Source organism: Mesocricetus auratus, unplaced genomic scaffold (assembly GCF_017639785.1).
Source record: "Mesocricetus auratus isolate SY011 unplaced genomic scaffold, BCM_Maur_2.0 Super-Scaffold_100042, whole genome shotgun sequence".
NCBI classification, from domain to species: Eukaryota; Metazoa; Chordata; class Mammalia; order Rodentia; family Cricetidae; genus Mesocricetus; species Mesocricetus auratus.
The window spans coordinates 4291798-4308725 of record NW_024429219.1 but is presented as its reverse complement, the minus strand read 5'-3'; the positions used below and the strand labels follow the sequence as shown (position 1 = coordinate 4308725).

The window sequence follows — 16928 nt, the reverse complement described above, 5'->3', positions numbered from 1 at the left end:
AAGAAAAGTCCCAATCCCAAACTCACAGAGCCTAAACGCTGTGGCTTTGAGAGCACAGGTGAGTCGGGTGGGCACGACACAGGGACTGGGGATACACCGGAAGCCATTCAAAAGTAGTCCACACTGGGTCTAGGAGCTACCTAGGGAAGTGGACCCGAGGGCGTGGTCCTTCTTGTTGTGTGAAATGCCACAACCAATTCAGCTTTCCCAGAGCCACACCTGGGCAAGTGACAGAGAAGACAGTGCCCTTCAGCACAGGACACCAATCTCAAAGTAGCAATATCTTTATTTACAAAATATACAGTTTCACAGAAACAGCTTGCTTTATACACATAAACTTTATAATTACACAGAACCATGTAAACGATGTTGTGTCTGGCCTGGCCAAAGCTGATGGGGGGGGTCTACTTTGGGGGTGACACCTTTCCCTCCCCTCACATCTTTAGCCGCCAACCAGGAGCCCCTAGAAGGGTCATGCCCAGTTTGCATAAAGCTGATTACAGCTGCCCAGCTCAATCCACCCCCAAACCAAGGTGTCCAACTTGTGACACCACCCACAGGGAAAAGTCCCCTTAAACACAAAGCAAGCAAACAGAAATTGAGATGTGTCAACATATCCCAGAGGCGTCGCATCTCTGAGCACACAATGGCCAGCTACACGGGTCCACAACAAAACCACACTCTCAAACGCACTTAAAAAAACTACTGCAACTTTGGTTAACCTCAGGGTGAAGACACTGGACAAGTACCGTCACAGGGCAGGTCTTTGGCAAATTCCTCTAACTTGTCCTGGGTATTTACTTCAGTCAGAGCCAGACCATAGCCTGGGGACAAGACTTTCTGGAACGGCTCCTCCTCAGTGGCAGAGGTATCCCAAGTGAAATCTGCACGACCAACTGAGCTTTAGCAGTGTTTCTCTGTACTTTAGTATGAGCAACAGGATTTTAAAAACAAGAAGAACTAAGACAAATTGGACAAGTGTGAAAGATACTGACCCCTACCCCGAAAAGCTCCAATTAGCCAAGTTATAGTCTGAGCTCCTTTGTAGCTTACAACACTGTGAGACCGCCTGGTGACCCTGCCACGGCGACACAGGGAGGGTGGAGGGGAGAGATGTATGTGGTCCACTCTTCCCTGTCCCATGCTGCCTAAACAATGCCTAGGAAATACACCCACTGCTTTGCCAAACCCTGCTGAGAACCAGCTTTGGAAGGGCTGAAGAACAAGGGCCACGTTAGAGCCAAAGCCCTCCCTCCCTGCCTCTCTGCTCCAGTCCTAGGACCACCAGTGTCCCAGGTGCTGAGGCAGCCCTCATACCAGACCAGGGCTGTGGTTCACACCCTTGAAACTGCATAGCGTTGCAAGCTGATGTTATGGCACTAACTCAAACCCTTGCCTTGGCCCCAGGAACCTAGCAGGCCAGCCTGTGTGGAGGGCAGTCACTAGAGAATGCCCTCGGGTTCTTTTTAACTATTACATAGGTCTTGGGACAGCCTCATCTGTGGGATGCTACCGGAGCAGCTGAAGAACAGAGGACCAAGGGCTTCTCCACACGGAAGAGTATACTGGGCACCCTAGAGCACGGACCAGCGGCAGAGAAAGGGCATCCAGGAAGACTCTGGCCGATCTTTGGGCCATATCTTGGGGGGGGGGGATGGTTTTTACATCGTGCAAAACAAGAAACTGGGTTATGAACACAGGACACCTCCACCCTCAACCCCGCTCTGTGGAGAAGTGGCCACATACTGTCCCTTCAAACAAACAGTGAAAACCAAAGAACCACCGCTCACCCGCAACCAAGGGCTCCTCTTGGGGACACCAGACCTTTAAGGAAGCAGCTCCCTAGCCCAACTGAGTCAGGGGCAATGAGATCACAAAGGGGCAGGCAACTTGGACGGCTGCTGTATAGACACTTGTGATAAAAGACCAACACTGGAGAAGAAACAGAGGCCAGGGAAACAGAACTCCACTCCCAGCACAGAGGAGACGGAACGGACAGCTAGCACCGGCTCCCTCCCAGCGGTGGGAACTGGCTAACAAGACTGTGTGCCCCTCTCCCATCTGAAGCAGACCTGGTGCTCAGTCTGCCTGCTGCAGGAGCCAGGGGCAGCTGCGGCTCTGACCACCACCATATCTGCTCACTGGCTATGTACACTTTTATCTGGACAGCCAGTCCTCTGCTTAGGCACCTGAGTGGCAGGGTCTGCCCACACCAGAGCTGGGAGATCTGTGTTCAACTAAGGAAGGCCACAGAGCCCATGCCCTTCCAGTCCTGCCTGTCTCCTTGGCAGCTCCCAATCAGTCCAGAAACAGCTTCCGGGAGCCCATTCGGGAACGATTCGAACGACGGATATCAAACTTGGAGTCCCGGCACTTTTGGCAGACGAACACTTCGGGAACATTGGACTTGCGGATCTTTGCACAGGACAGGTGGATCCAGGTGTGGCACTCGTTACACTCTATCATGGGGCGGCCAGCGAAGGGCTTCATGCAGAAACAGGTGACAAGATCCCAGGAATCATCATCTGGAAGGGAACGACAGTTGAGAAGTGGGACTTCCTGAGGCCTTCCTGCCTGGGAACTGCACATCCAGAGCACAGCGAGTGACCTGTGTGGTCACTGACACTCCAGCCCCACGAGCTGAGCTGGTACTCCTCTCGGGAGCCAGGGCCTGTATCCCAAACAGTGCTGAGCTCCACCTGGGGGCCACGAATCATCTCCCACTCAGGCTTGCAGAGAAATCCGGGGCTGTACCCAGGAGCTAACAGCCCTTTCATGAGGGCCTCTCTGCCTTTTCACACTTTCTCCTTTCAAAGAACCTAAGGGCACTCAGATCCCACCCCAAGGGCCTGGACCCTCTGCTCAAACCACTCACCTGAGTCTACCATGATGTCCTCATCGTTGCCTGTGCTGTCTTCATCTCGGAACACCACCTGCTTTCCTTGCCGGACAATAGTCCGTTTTCCTTCAGTTTTTATCTCTTTAACCTGGTCAGGTGACACCGTAGCACAAGAACCACTGGAGGGAGTGTCAGAGTCCCAGCCTGAGCAGGGGTCAGCAGAGGCCTGGGGAAGACCCTGCATGGCGGGGCTCGTGGGGGTCTGCACGTACGGGTCTGCAGCCTCCAGCTTCAGCAAGCCCCCCCTGGGCCCCTCCTTCCCAGGCGCGTCGCTGTCCCGGTGCCGCCGCCTCTTCTTCTTCTTCAGCTTGTCTGTCTTCTTCCTGTCCAGCAGGAAGTCACTGGGCTTCGCTCGCTGTAGGAGCGACGGCTGCAGGTGGCTGAAGCAGCGGTCCGACACTGGCAGGGGCACTGAGGACGTAATGTCAGAGAAACCAGTATCCCAGCCATCGCTGTCGATGGTGCCAGCGGTGCTGTTAGCGGGGCTAGGGCTGCTCCGCAAGGGGAGCTCCTGCAACAGAGCAACACGGGCACAGTCAGCCTCTCACCACCTCCAGGGCTCCAGACCCTCCCCTCCCCTCCCCCGCAACAAACTCCTGCACCAAGCACATCCTGGACCCTGGTCAAAATGCTACCACCTCATTATCATTACTGTGCCAGCCAACCAGGAGGGTGCACCTCCCTCACTGAGTCTCTCCAGCAGGACAAAGCTCACGGGTAAAGGCTGGAGTAGCACAGTGCTTGCCTAGCATGCAAGAAAGGGGCCATGAGTTCCTCCCCCTCCAAGATCTGACAGAAGCTGCTACAGACATGGGCTCATAATTTCAGTCTCTCCTGAAGAAAGAAGAATATCCTCCATTTATTCTCCAAATGGGTTTTTTCTTTTGTTTTTGTTTTGTTTTGAGACAGAGCTTTCTGTAGCCCTGGCTGTCCTGGAACTCACTTTGTAGACCAGGTTAGCCTCAGACTCAAGAGATCTGCTTGCCTCTGCCTCCTGAGCACTGGGATCAAAGGCACTGGCTCCCAACAGGAATTTTTAAAATGAAATTTCAGCTAGATTTATTCAAATTTTGACCTTTCTTAAAAACAAAACAAGAAACAGCAGGGCAGAGTGGCACATGCCTTTAAGGGAGGGAGGCAGATTCCAAGTTTAAGGCCACCCTGGTCTACAGAGTGAGTTCTGGGACAGCCAGAACAACACAGAAAAATCTGTCTGAAAAAAAAAAGACAAAAAAACAAACAAGAAATCCTGGAGACATCCCAAAATAATCCAAAATCTAAGTAGATAATTAGTGTCCTTAAACAGCAAGCTACATGGACTGGCAGCAGTCTCTGTGGTTCAAAGTATGCATTGTAAGAATAAATACATGCCATGATTTTCGTTCCCAAAGTACCAGATTCTGTATGCAGCTCAGGTGATACACACAGGGTGTCAGCAGTCTAAACCCCACAGAGGCTGACACCTCCCCCCTTCCTTGTCAAGAAAAGAAGCTTCGTGTACGCAGAATTTGCGGCAAGACTCTCAAGCCCCAGGTATCTGCTTTCCCAGCAGCTAAGCAAGACCTGAATCCTAGGGCAAGAGGTCTCCCCCTGTGACCTGGTGTCCTCATCTTCAAAGCAGAGAGGACAAAGAACAACACTTAGTTCATTCTTCCTAAAGACAGTCGGCCTGGCCACTCAAGCACTGCCCCTACTCAGAAACTAAACAGAAACCCCAGGCAGCTAACCCACTACAGCATTAGACTTTTTATTATCTGTTACTACTCTCTTGAAACTACTCTCTCTTAAGCTATTCTGACTTGGAGTTCACCCTGTAGCCCAGGCTGACCCTAAACTTTAAACAAACCTCCTGCCTCATCCTTCGGAGTGTAGGTATTAAAAGAGTGAATATCAAGGCCAGCCTGATCTACAGAGAAACCCAAGGGCAGGAATGTTAAGAGTGAATGCAAATGGTTGTTAAAAGTTTGTTAAATCAACCACAAAAGCCAGGCGTGGTGGCACACGCCTTTAATCTCAGCACTTGGGAGGCAGAGGCAGGAGGAGGCCAGCCTGGTCTACAAAGTGAGTTCCAGAACAGCCAAGGCTACACAGAGAAAACCGATCTTGAAAAAACCTAAATAAATAAATTAATTAATTAAAATCTACTGGTTAAATCCTTTCTAGACAGGTCTACTGAAGCTTTGTGATCACTCCTCTGGGCTCATCTAGGTCCCAAAGAAACTGATTCCTGCCAGACTATTGCTGGAAGCTAGTATCAAACGCTCCCAGACCAGCTACTGGTGAAGCACCTGTAGCACGAAGCCAAGGTACTGGGGGTGGGGGTGATGTTCCAAAATCTGGGATTCTTACCTCCTTCGGATAGGGGATGTAGCCAGCATAGGCCAAGACGAAGGTGCAGAATTTGTTGAAGTCCTCAACAGTGCGGCGCCTCTTACAACTAGGGGAGTACTCCTGTTGAGGGGAACGAAGTGTGCATGAAGGAGACTCCCGGGGGAAAGTCGACAAAACAAAGCAAGCTGCAACATTTATTGCCAACTCACACAACACTGCAGAGTTTACAGTCCAGCAACAAGATAAGGGGAGTTGGGGTCGAGAAACAACAAAGTGTTCTTAAGGTAGAGAGGAGTTTTAAGACTGTGCCAAGAACACTGGGAAACTAGCTAGGAGATAAAAGCTCGTCTACAGTCCACCTCTTGGCGCTCGCCTTATCTGTTTGTCCCCACACGCCTATCAGGAGCCCCGGCATCTACATTTTTGCTACAGATTTTCCACTTTGAAAACAAACTGCAGCTGCGGCTCTACACAGAAATTAAGCGATTTCAAAAAACCAGCTGGTCAATCTCTCCTTGCTCTCCAAACCTGGCTCCCACGAGGCCAAGGCGGGGAGGGGGAGGCCCAGGGTTTGCAGCTCCAGGGGATCCTCCTCCCCCGGTAGGGGCGGGGTGCGGGACACCCAACTGTCCCCCCTGAACTGAGTGGGAACGGGGAAGGCACTGCTCGGTTTCGGTGCGCACGTTGTGTATGTAAGACACACGACGCGGTACCAGCCGGCTCAGGGGCCCTTCTCAACGGCCGCAGAGCACCCACCACAAAAAGGGATTTTTCTCCCGAGAAGGCGGAGCATCGAAGGCTCCGGGAACATTCCCTGCGGTTGCTCCCGCAACTTGTCACCACCCCCACCCCGCGCTCAGGTGCTCGGCCCGCGAGGACGGCGACAGCGGGCCGACCCCCGACGCTCCCCATCCCCCCGCCCACGCAAAGGGGCGCGCAGCGCAGCACTTTCCAACGCGGTCCCAACTTGCTCCGCCAGGCCGCTCGCTCCCGCCCCTCGGCCAGCCCCGCAGGCGACCGTCAGCAGAGCGGGCCGCGCGCTCCCGGCACTCGGGCGGCCACAAGGCCGCGCAACCGGGCCCCAAACTCCGGGAGAACTTTAATTTCGCCCCGAGGGACATCGCGGAGGGAAGGAGAGTGGGGTGGGGGGGGGGTGGAAAGACCAGGGCCGCGGACGCGAGTGCGGGGCGGCGCCGCGGTGGCCAGGGACCCGCCCTCCCTCCCGGAGCAGATGGCGCGCGCGCCGCCCGCCCGCCCGCGCAGGCCCCGGAAGGTGCGGGGCCCACCCGTGGGGTGCGGGACGCCCGCGGGACCCGGGTGGGTGTCCCGGCGCCGCCGCGCAGGCCCCAGAGCCTCCCGCCCGCGGCAGCGACACCGGCGGACCCCTCGGCTCCGCTCGGCGCCCCGCCCCCGCCGCACACCCCGCACACCGAGCGAGCGACCCCGGCCCGGGGGGCCGCTGCGCGGGGGGCCGCTCCCCGGAAGAGGGGGAGGGGCGGGCGCGGGAGACCGGCTCCCGAGTGCGGACCCCCCCGGACTCGGGCGCCGTGGGGGCGGGGCGCGGCCTGGGCCGCCGGGGGAGGGGGCGGCAGGACCGACCGACCGACCGCGCGCGCAGCCGTTCCGAGGGGGCCGGGCCGCCCCGGGGAGGCGGGGAGGAGACCCCGCGAGCCCGAGCCAGGGCGGCCGGGGGCGAGGGGGGGAGGTCCGTGTCCTCGGGGCGCAGGGTGGGCGCGGCGCCCGGCGAAGGCCGGCGGGGAGCAGCAGCGCGGGCCCGAGCTGGGGGCGCCGGGCGAACGTGGGGGAGACAGGGAGGGAGGAGGCCGGGCTCGAGACGGCTTCCCGGGGTCCCGCTCGGCCGGGGGCGCAGCGGAGGCCGGGGAGGGGGCGGCGAGGCGAAGCTCGCACTCACCTCGGGGTGGAAGGCGGCGGCGCAGGAGTCGGAGTCCATGTTCCGGGTGGGGGGGGCGGCGGCGGCGGGAGTGCCGAGGCCGGAGTGCGAGAGCGGGGGCCCGCAGGACGCTCGGGGCCGGGGGTCTCCGGCACCGCGCAGGGCGAGGGCGGACCGGTCCGGGGAGGGGTCGCCCGGGCTGGAGGTGACGGGGGTGTCGGGGGTGTCGCGTCGCAGCCTCGCTGATCCCGGGCTGGAGTGTCCGCGGCGAACTCAGTGGGGGATGCAGCTCGCACGACCGGAGCTGTGGCCCGGCGGGAGAGGCGCTGTGGGGGGCGGCGGCGGCGACAGCGAGCGGGAACCCGACCGGCTCCCCGACCTGACGCCCAGTTCGGCTCGTGTCTCGGGAGGGAGGGCGGGAGCGCTGCGAGGGCCGCCGGGAACTGTAGTCCGGGTCGGCTGGACGCCGTCAGCGCGGGGTGGAGGGGGGTGGGGCGCGCGCGACGCGCGGCATTGTGGGGGATCGTAGTCCCCGGAGCGGCGCGACGGCGTAGAGGGGCCGTCTTCATAAACTCCAACTCCCAGGAGGCACCGCGGCAGCGGACGCGTGCGGAGGCGGCGCTGACGGGACTCCGGGGGGAGGGGGCGGGGGCGGGCCTCCGGAGCGGGGGAGGTGCTGGGGGGGCTCCCACCTCCCGGCCGGTGGGGGAGGGGCGGGGGAGCGCCAGGGGGCGGGGGCGGGGTCGAGCTGCGAGCGGCCTGGGTCTCGGAGGGCGGTGGCCCGGGCTCCGCTTTCTCCCGTGGGGCCTCGAGCTGCGGCCCTTTGTGGGGCGGGGGTGCCCCGGCGGCTGGGGGCGGGCCGCTGACGTCCGCGAGGGCGGAGCGCGCTTGTTTTCGCGGCCCGCGGGCGTTTGGCTTCGGAGGTTCCGGGCGACCGCGGCGTGAGGCCTGGACCGGGGTCGCTCGCGGGCACCCGGTGCGAGCCTCGTTAGAGGGAGCCGGGCTCTCCGGGCCGGGGCGGGCTCCGGCTGCGGCTCGCTGTGTGTTTCCCTCCCTCCTCGCCGTCCTCGGGGCCGCGGCGGCGGGAAGCCCTGCGCTCCCGACTTGCGCTTCCCGGGGATCCGAGAGGGGGCCCGGCCGTGCGGGACGGGTGAGTGCGTGGGCAGCGCACGAAGAACCGACCCGGAAGGCGTGGCGGATGGAGCGAGCGCCCGGCTGACCCGACCGCAAGGCTGCGCTGCCCTGTGGTGGCTGTAACGGTAGGAGCCGTCCGGGACGGGAAGATGGACGCGTGCACATTCCGCTGGCGGCGGCGGCAGCGCGTTGGGTGGGAGCCTTAAAACGCTGTCAAAAGAGCGACAGACGGTTTTAAATTCCGAATAGGAGGAAACACTGGAGAAAAAGACGAGGCTCTTTGGAGAGCCCCGTGAAAAGCTCCTTCGGCGGTTGTTGCTGTTTCCGCGGCTAAGCTGATTTTCATGCGAACGGTGATTGAAAGAATAGGTTTAGCCGGGTGTGTGGTTTGTCCATTCTACCCAGCAGGCGGGACTGGAGGCCAGCCTGAGCTACACAGAGTTGCTGGCCAGTCAGGGCCGCTAACGGAGACTTTGTGAATAACGGGGGGGATGGGCTAGCCTGAGCCACACAGGACCCATCGAAAGGAAAAAAAAACGGGGTTGATCTCAGAAACCAGCCTCGGTTCCCCAAACCTAAATAAAATGTCTGCCACACTGACTCGCTCAATAAAGGTAGTTTACTGTTGTTGTTGTTTTATGATTTTTGCAATATTGAAGCCCCGTTGAGGTGATACAGATAGGAAACTATTACGGTGAAAACAGGGACTGCGGGCTTAGCCGGTAGGACCTCATTAGTGACTTCTGCCTTCAGGGTGGCCAGATGCAAGTAGATACGGAATTCGAATGTTACGTGATCCCCGTGTCCAGAGCGGATGCTTGAAGATTGACTACCTTGGCCCGTGATCAGACTCACCTGAAGTGACTTAGTTTTCCTATGGAAAGGCCCTGAGAGCCAGGTGCGCTGTCTGTAATCCAGTGCTCAGGAGGCTGACGCAGGATGGCTCCAAGTAAAAGTTCCCTCCTAGGTTACAGGGAGATCCTAAGGTTGGCCTGAACCGTTTAGGGAAACCCTCGGTCAAGGACGTTGGGCATGGGGCACCTGGAGTTGCAGCTGAGAGTATGGCCCTAGCTTTAACGTTCGAGGCCCTAGGTTAGGACGTGGTGTCTGTGGTAGTTCAGAGGTACAGCAGCTGCAGTCAAGAGCATTTCTTGTTCTTGCAGAAGCCTGGGGTTAAATTCCCAACACCCACATAGGCTCGCACAGCCCTCCGTAACCTCCAGTTCCTGGGAACCTAACACCCTCTCCTGACCTCGGAGGTCAGCAAGCACGCACACACCTACGTGCTAGCAAAACACTCCTACACATAAATCTAAAAGAGGAAGCAAGCAACTCTAGCGTGCTGATGCACACCTGGGGGCCAGAGCTTGAGAGACAGAGGAAGGAGAATCGGGACCGGAAGGTCAGCCTTGGTTCTGTAGACACAGATACAACTCAAAAAAGTGAATGACAGCTGGGTGGTGGCAGCGGCGGTGTAATCCCCGCGCTCCAGAGGCAGAGGAAGGCTCATCTCTACCTTTGAGGCCAGCCTGGATGACACAGATACAACTCAAAAAGGAAGTGACTCTACCTGGTCTTTCCTCCCTGTGGTAAAAACTTCACAGCGAACATGAAGAGACTGGCTGAAGGGCCACAGAGACGGCTCGGTGAAGAGCGTGCGCACTGTTCTTGCACAGGACTTGGTCTCTGTCCCCAGCCCCCATGTCACATAACTCACAACTGCCTGTAACTGCAACTCTAGGGAACCCAACACCCTCCTCTGGCCTCCACAGGCAGTACTTAAGTAGCATGCACAAACTCACACTCAGACACACATATATGCACATACTTTAAGGTAGAAATAAGCAGTGGGGCTTAGTGCTGCACGCCTTTAATCCCAGCACTCTGGAGGCAGGTAGAGCTCTGTGAGTTTGAGGCCAGCCTGGTCTACAGAGCAAGTTCCAGGCCAGCCACGGCTACACAGAGAAACCCTGTCTTGAAGGGGAAAAAAAAGACACCTAGAAAAAAATAATCTTTTAAAAATAAAAGCCAGGGCTGGAGGGATGGCTCAGTGGTTAGCCGCACTTGCTGCTCTTCCAGACGACCTGGATTCAGTTCTTGGTACACACATGATGACACACGGCCACCTGTAACTCCAGCTCCAGTGGATGCTGTGTGCTCTTCGGACCCCGCCAGACATGGACATGATGCATAAATAGCCATGCAAGCAAAATGCTCACATACTTAAAACTGAAAGTTGAAAAAACCAAGGTGCCGCCGGGCGTGGTTGCTCAGGGCTGTCACCCCAGCACTAGGGAAGCTGGGATGAGAATGGAGACAAGTCAGGGCTGCATGTGGAGTCCCGAGACAGCCTGGACTGCATACGTACTGGGGCCGTCTTAAGCCCTTTCCCAAAAGAAAAGCAGGAAGCTGTCTATTTGGTGGCAGTCCAGCATGCAGAAAGCCTTAGATTTGTCCCCAGCACTGCTTACAAATAAGGGGGTGAATGATTCTTTGCTGGTTATGGTTCCCTCACCCAAGTACTGGCACTCAGAAGTCTGAGACCCAAGAATACCCACGGTTCCAGGCCAGCCTGAATTACAATGCAAAATGCTGTCTCAAAAGCAAACACTGGTCTCCCTAGCTGGGAATACACTTCCATTGTGGGTACCTGCCTAGTGTGAGCAAGATAAGTCCAGTGTTGTACCAAAAACTGCTTCAAGTTTTTCAAAGCCACACATTCTAGGGACTGGAAGAACGGTGTTGTGGTCAGGAGTAAGGACCTCTGTTTGAGACGACTCCAGTTCTGTTCCCAAGGCCTCGGGAAGCTGACCGCTCATCCTCCAGGTGATCTGACATCCGCCACCATGTGTAGCTACATACACGTGGGCACACACGTGTAGAATAGCGCCGGGGGCCTTGCTGCTCTTGCAGAGGGCTTCCTTCCCTCCCCAGCACCCCTATCAAGTGGCTCACAGCCATTGAGCCTCGACTGCTGGAGAAGTCCAGGCCTCAGGCCTCCTCCGGCATTGGCACTCAAATGTGTTTACCCACACCACACAGGTACGTGCATGTGCTGAAAATACTTGAAATCTTTTTTTTTAAGATGTATTTTTTTATTACATATACACCAAATTGAACTGTAGATGGTTGTGGTTGTGGTTGCTGGGAATTGAACTCAAGACCTCTAGAAGAGCAGTCAGTGCTCTTAAACTCTGAGCCATCTCTCCAGCCCCCTTGAAATCTTTTAAAGTTTACTTTTGTAGGTGTTTGTTGTTGTTTTCCTGCCTGGACATTTGCACCGTATGTGTGCAATGCCTTTGGAGATCAGGAGAGAGTGTGGTTGCTGGGACCCGACCAGCCCAGCAAAGGTTCTCACCGCTGAGCTCTATCTGTGTTCCCTAAACTTATTTTAAGTGTCTTGACCCAAACTGCCCAGCTATGATAAAGGCTCGTTCTCTCTGGGAAACAGTCTGCTTTTCCCCATGCCTGCTTGCTTCCAGGGGTTCTGTACCACTACTTTCTTTTTTTTAATTGGTTTTTCGAGACAGGGTTTCTCTGTAACTTTGGAGCCTGTCCTGGAACTAGCTCTGTAGACCAGGCTGGCCTCGAACTCACAGAGATCCACCTGCCTCTGCCTCCCCAGTGCTGGGATTAAAGGCATGTGCCGCCACCACCCGGCTCTTTCTCTTTTTTTTTTTTTTTTTTTTAACTTTCTTTTATGAGCATTGTTGTGAAGGTGTCAGATCCCCTGGAACTGGAGTTACAGGCAGTCGTGAGCTGCCATGTGGGTGCTGGGAACTGAACCCAGGTCCTCTGGAAAAGCAGGCAGTGCTCTTAACCCCTGAGCCACCTCTCCAGCGCCAGTACTACTCTCTTGAGCTCCTTCAGTAGCAATGTCAGTAGTCACAGCATCCAGATCCTGGGAGTCACCGTTCTTTCTGTTCTAATGCGGGGGGGGGGGGTGAATGCTAATTCTCAGACAATTGTAATTGCTCTTGAAAGAGAAGGGAAGACAGTGGCACTAACCCAGGCTGTGACAAGTTCAAACACTGGGAATACCGGGGTTTCCCAGGCATCCCAGGATGTGGTTGTTTTAATTGCATTTCTAAGTACAGCCTAACCTACCTAAATCTCACTGCTCCAGCACCTTCACTTGGGGGAACTTTGGGGAACTCTGCTTCCTGTTTTCACAGTGCGATTGGGGTGTGGGTGTGAATTTTACCAGAGGACTGTTCTGTCCAGAGTAGAGCTCTGTGGGCTCCACACTTGCTCCAGCTGAAGTATATTTCTAGATCTTTAGGCATCCTCGTGCCCTCCTTGCTGGGGGAGGGGGAGGAAGAGGAGAGACACCATCCTCTTTTCAGCTTGTAGGACCTGGGCTGCAGGATGAGAATGTCTGTGAATAATCTAAAATTAGCCGGTGCTCGGGCATAGAGAAATCAAGTCAGTTTCTCTCGTTAGGTTTGCACTGGTAAACAAAGCTGGAGGGGGAACTCAGCAGTGGCCGCTCTTACAGAGGGCCAGGGTTCAGTTCCCAGCGCCCACGTCTGGTGGCCCCAACACCTGAAATTTCAGCTCCAGGGGTCTGCCATTGTCTTCTGGCCTCCTGGAACCCACACCAGTGTGCAGGTGCACTAACACACAATGGGAATATTTTTTCTTTTTCTTTTTCTTTTTTTTTTTTTTTTAGTTTTTCAAGACAGGGTTTCTCTGTGGCTTTGGAGGCTGTCCTGAAACTCGCTCTTGTAGACCAGGCTGGTCTCGAAGTTACAGAGATCCACCTGCCTCTTTCTCCGGAGTACTGGGATTAAAGGTGTGTACCACCACTGCTCAGTGGATTTTTTTTTTGTATGTGTATTTGGAGGTATTGTGTCTGTATGTCTGAGCACCACAAGTGTGTTTGGTGTCCCTGGAGACCAGAAGAGGGCATCAGAGCCCCTGAAGCTGGACTAATAAGAGGTGTGACCTCCAGTCAGGACTGAATAGTGAGACCCTCTTTACTTACTTACTTGTTTATTTATTTATGGAGACAGAGTTTCTCTGTCTAGCCCTGGCTGTTTTTGAACTCTTAGACCAGGCTGGCTCTTTTTTTTTTTTTTTTTTTTTTTTTTTTTTTTGGTTTTTTGAGACAGGGTTTCTCTGTGGCTTTGGAGGCTGTCCTGGAACTCGCTTGGTAGTCCAGGCTGGTCTCGAACTCACAGAGATCCGCCTACCTCTGCCTCCCGAGTGCTGGGATTAAAGGCGTGTGCCACCAACGCCCAGCCAGGCTGGCTCTTAAACTCACAGAGATCTATCTTCCTCTGCCTCTTGAGTTCTGGGACTGAAGGCATGCGCCACCACTGACCATTTGAGATCCTCTTTCAAAAAAAGGGGAAAAAAAACATTGAGACGAAAACTGAAAGATAACAGTTTTCACAATGATTATTGTTGATTATCTAAAATTACAATTCAAACACCGAAATGGAGTGGTTTATTTTTCTTTTAACCTGGGGTCCCCAGGCAAGCTGATTGCCCTGAGCCCTCAGTCTGGAGTATGTGGATGAGTGGGCGGGCTGTGAGGCGAGCAGTTTTTGCTATGTAGCCCAACCTGGCCTCAAACTCAAAATCTTCTTGATTTAGACTTCTGAGTGCCTGAATTACAGATCAGTGCCACCACAGCCTGTGCAAGTAGCTTTTATTCATTTATTTCGTTTTTTCGACACAGAGTTTCTCTGTATTGCATTGGAGCCTGTCCTGGAACTCCTTCTGTAGACCAGGATGGCCTGGAACTCACAGAGATCCAACTACCTCTGCCTCCCAAGTGCTGGGATTAAATGAGTTCACCACCAAGGCCCAGCGGCAAATAGTTTTGAGATTTACTTCTTTGTACTTACTTAGTATGGGTGGGCTTGAGTGTCATGGTAGCAGCGGAACAGAGAGGACTTGTGGGGGTTAGTTCTCTCCATCTACAAAGTGTGTCCCAAGGTCATCAGGCTTGGGAACAAATGTCTACACTGAGCTACCTCACAGGCCCTGTTTTTGTTTGTTTGCTCGGCTGGTTTTTCCGTTTTGTTTTTATTTAAATGGTACCACTGGTTAAATCACGTATCATACATGACGTTGTCACAACCAAGTTGCTTCAGCCATTCTTAGTGGCACACGCCTTCAATCTTAGCATTTGAGACGCAGAGGCAAGCAGATCTCTTGAGAATTCAAAGCTAGCCTGGTCTACATAGCAAGTTCCAGGCAGCCAGAGCTGTATAGGCCCAGTCTCAAAAAAAAAAAAAAAAAAAAAAAGCAGTTTGGACAAACTTTTTTTTTTAAGATTTATTTATTTATTTTTTACATATACAGTGTTCTGCCTACATGCCAGAAGAGGGCACCAGATTGAATATTAGATGGTTGTGAGCCACCATTTGGTTGCTGGGAATTGAACTCAGGACCCCTGGAAAAGCAGTCAATGCTCTTGACCTCTGAGCCATCTCTCCAGCCCTTGGACAAACTTTTTTATAATTTCCCCAGTACAAGGACTGAACCAGGGCCCACCCATGCATGCTAAACAACCGATCTACCCACTGGCCTATATATTCCAAGCCCTGCATTATTTTATTTTATTATTAATATTTTTTTATTCTAGAATTGTCATGATTTTTAAATGTCTTAAACTACTTCTCTGGAAGCTTAACCTCTTCCTCTCCAAACAGGAGCCTCCACCACACCCGGTTGCTGGCTACCCCAAGGGCTGTAAGGCACCACAGTACAAGCCAGCATTTCCTACAATTCAGTTTTGCTGTGTGATGCCCTCACTACACTGCACAGAGTGAGTGTCTCACATTGCCACATTGGCCCCTTGAGACTCCCAAGGAGGAGGAAGAACTGGCCAGCATGCCTGGGTTGGTAGGCCATTCAAAATCCCAAACACAGCTGACAGGGCTAAATCTGGGCCTTTCTATTCTCGCCACATTCCTAAACTGACTTTCGTAGTCTCAAATGCCTGCCTGCTAAGTTGAGGGTGTCATAATGAGCTTGATTTTTTTATTATTTTAAAGGATTTAGATTTACTATTTTGTACATATGACTTTTTCTTGCACCTATGTATGTATGCATGCATGCATGTATGCATATATACCATGTGTTTGCCTGGTACTCTAAGAGGTTGGAGGAGGACATCGGATCCCCTGGGATTGGAGTTACAGAGAGTTGTGAACCATCATGTGAATCCTCTACAAGAACAAGAGCTCTTACCTTCGGAGCCATCTCTCCAGACCCTAAAATGTTAGTAATTTTAAAAACAGACGTAAGCCAAGCAGTGGTGGCGCTCAACCTTTAATCCCAGCACTTGGGAGGCAGAGGCAGGTGGATCTCTGTGAGTTCAAGGCCAGCTTGGCTTATAGATAGAGTTCCAGGACAGCCAAAAAAAAGAAAAAAAGGAAAAAAGAGAAAAACAGACCTAAGGGCCTAAAAATGGCTGATGCCTATAATACCATAACTACTTGACAGAACCAAGAAGCATGCAAGTTCTAGGCCAGCCTGAGCAACCTGGTGACTTTCCTTCCTGACAGAAAAGGAAAGAGATAAGGGTGGAGCTCAGTTAGGGTGCTGTCCCAATAAACTGAGTCCTGGAGCACCGCAGCCCCAGAAAAGTCACAAGGATTTTTGTTTGTTTTTGAGACAAGGTCTCACTGTGTAGCCCAGGCTGGCTTCAAAACTCAGGGTGTGGGGCTGGAGTCGGCTGGGCAGTTAGGAGCAAGCAGTGCTTAGTTCCCAACACCACCCACACAGTAGCTCACAGCCTCCTGTAACTCTGGTTCCAGGGCGGCTCATACTCTCTTCTGAGCTCAGGCACCACGTGGTACACAGACAGACATGAAGGCAAAACATGTGAAACGCATACATCGGATAGAAATTTTAGCAAAAAAGTCCTATATAGCTAACATAATTGTATATAGTTAATAACAAAAATTTAAGAAATTGCCATTTTAAATTTTATACATTGTTAGTGAAAGTATAATTACATTACTTTTCCTTTCCCTCCCCTCCCTCCAACTCCTTCTGTGTCTCCCTCTTACTCAAATTGGTATCCTCTTTCCTTGATTATTATTGGTGTGTGTGTGTGTGTGTGTGTGTGTATGTATACTCCAGTACAAAAGTATATCTTTGAGTCTGCCAAGTGATTTTGTTGACTGTGTGTGTATGGTTTCCAGGGCTGACCACTCTTTATTGGACAACCAATTATGGAGCCCATCCCTGAGAAGGACTAATTCTTTTTTTTTTTTCCCCTCCCAGACAGGATTACTCTGTATAGCCCTGACTGTCCTGAACTCACTCTATAGACCAGACTAACCTCAAACTCAGAGATCCGTCTGCTGGGATTAAAGACATGTGCCACCAGGGCACCACTGGGAAGGACTAATTCTAAGCCATTATTGGTCCCTTGTGTTTCTTTGTCTAGGGGTGGGACCCCATGAAAATTTCCCATTTCCACATTAGCCTTGATGTTGCCATTGCTCCAGTCCTGTTCATGTAGTGTCTTGGATGTCAAGATGTAGATGTGGGTTCACACAGGTCAGAGGAAAGAGACAGGGTTTCTTTGTATTGTTTTGGAGGCTGTCCTGGAACTGGCTCTGTAAAGCAGGCTGATCTCGAACTCACAGAGATCCTCCTGCCTCTGCCTCCCGAGTGCTGGGATTAAAGGCGTGTGACACCAATGCC

At 53.6% G+C, this 16928-nt stretch overlaps 1 protein-coding gene across 1 annotated transcript; it reads right to left on the bottom strand.

Moving 5' to 3' along the window:
- Positions 1 to 268: 268 nt before the first annotated feature.
- Positions 269 to 7689, bottom strand: Phf13 (PHD finger protein 13). The gene is made up of 4 exons (XM_040734992.1): positions 7143 to 7689; positions 5249 to 5350; positions 2876 to 3410; positions 269 to 2525 (listed from the first exon to the last, which is right to left on the bottom strand). The coding sequence occupies exons 1-4, from the start codon at positions 7179 to 7181 to the stop codon at positions 2299 to 2301; spliced, it is 903 nt and encodes a 300-aa protein (XP_040590926.1). The 5' UTR covers positions 7182 to 7689; the 3' UTR covers positions 269 to 2298.
- Positions 7690 to 16928: the final 9239 nt, after the last annotated feature.

Excerpts from the sequence above, each read along its gene's own strand:
- Phf13 (XM_040734992.1), bottom strand. The coding sequence starts at position 7,181 with ATGGACTCCGACTCCTGCGCCGCCGCCTTCCACCCCGAG. Across the intron at positions 5,351-7,142 it reads CCGCCGCCTTCCACCCCGAG|GAGTACTCCCCTAGTTGTAA; the intron begins GTGAGTGCGAGC and ends TCCCCTCAACAG. Across the intron at positions 2,526-2,875 it reads GGACATCATGGTAGACTCAG|ATGATGATTCCTGGGATCTT; the intron begins GTGAGTGGTTTG and ends GTTCCCTTCCAG.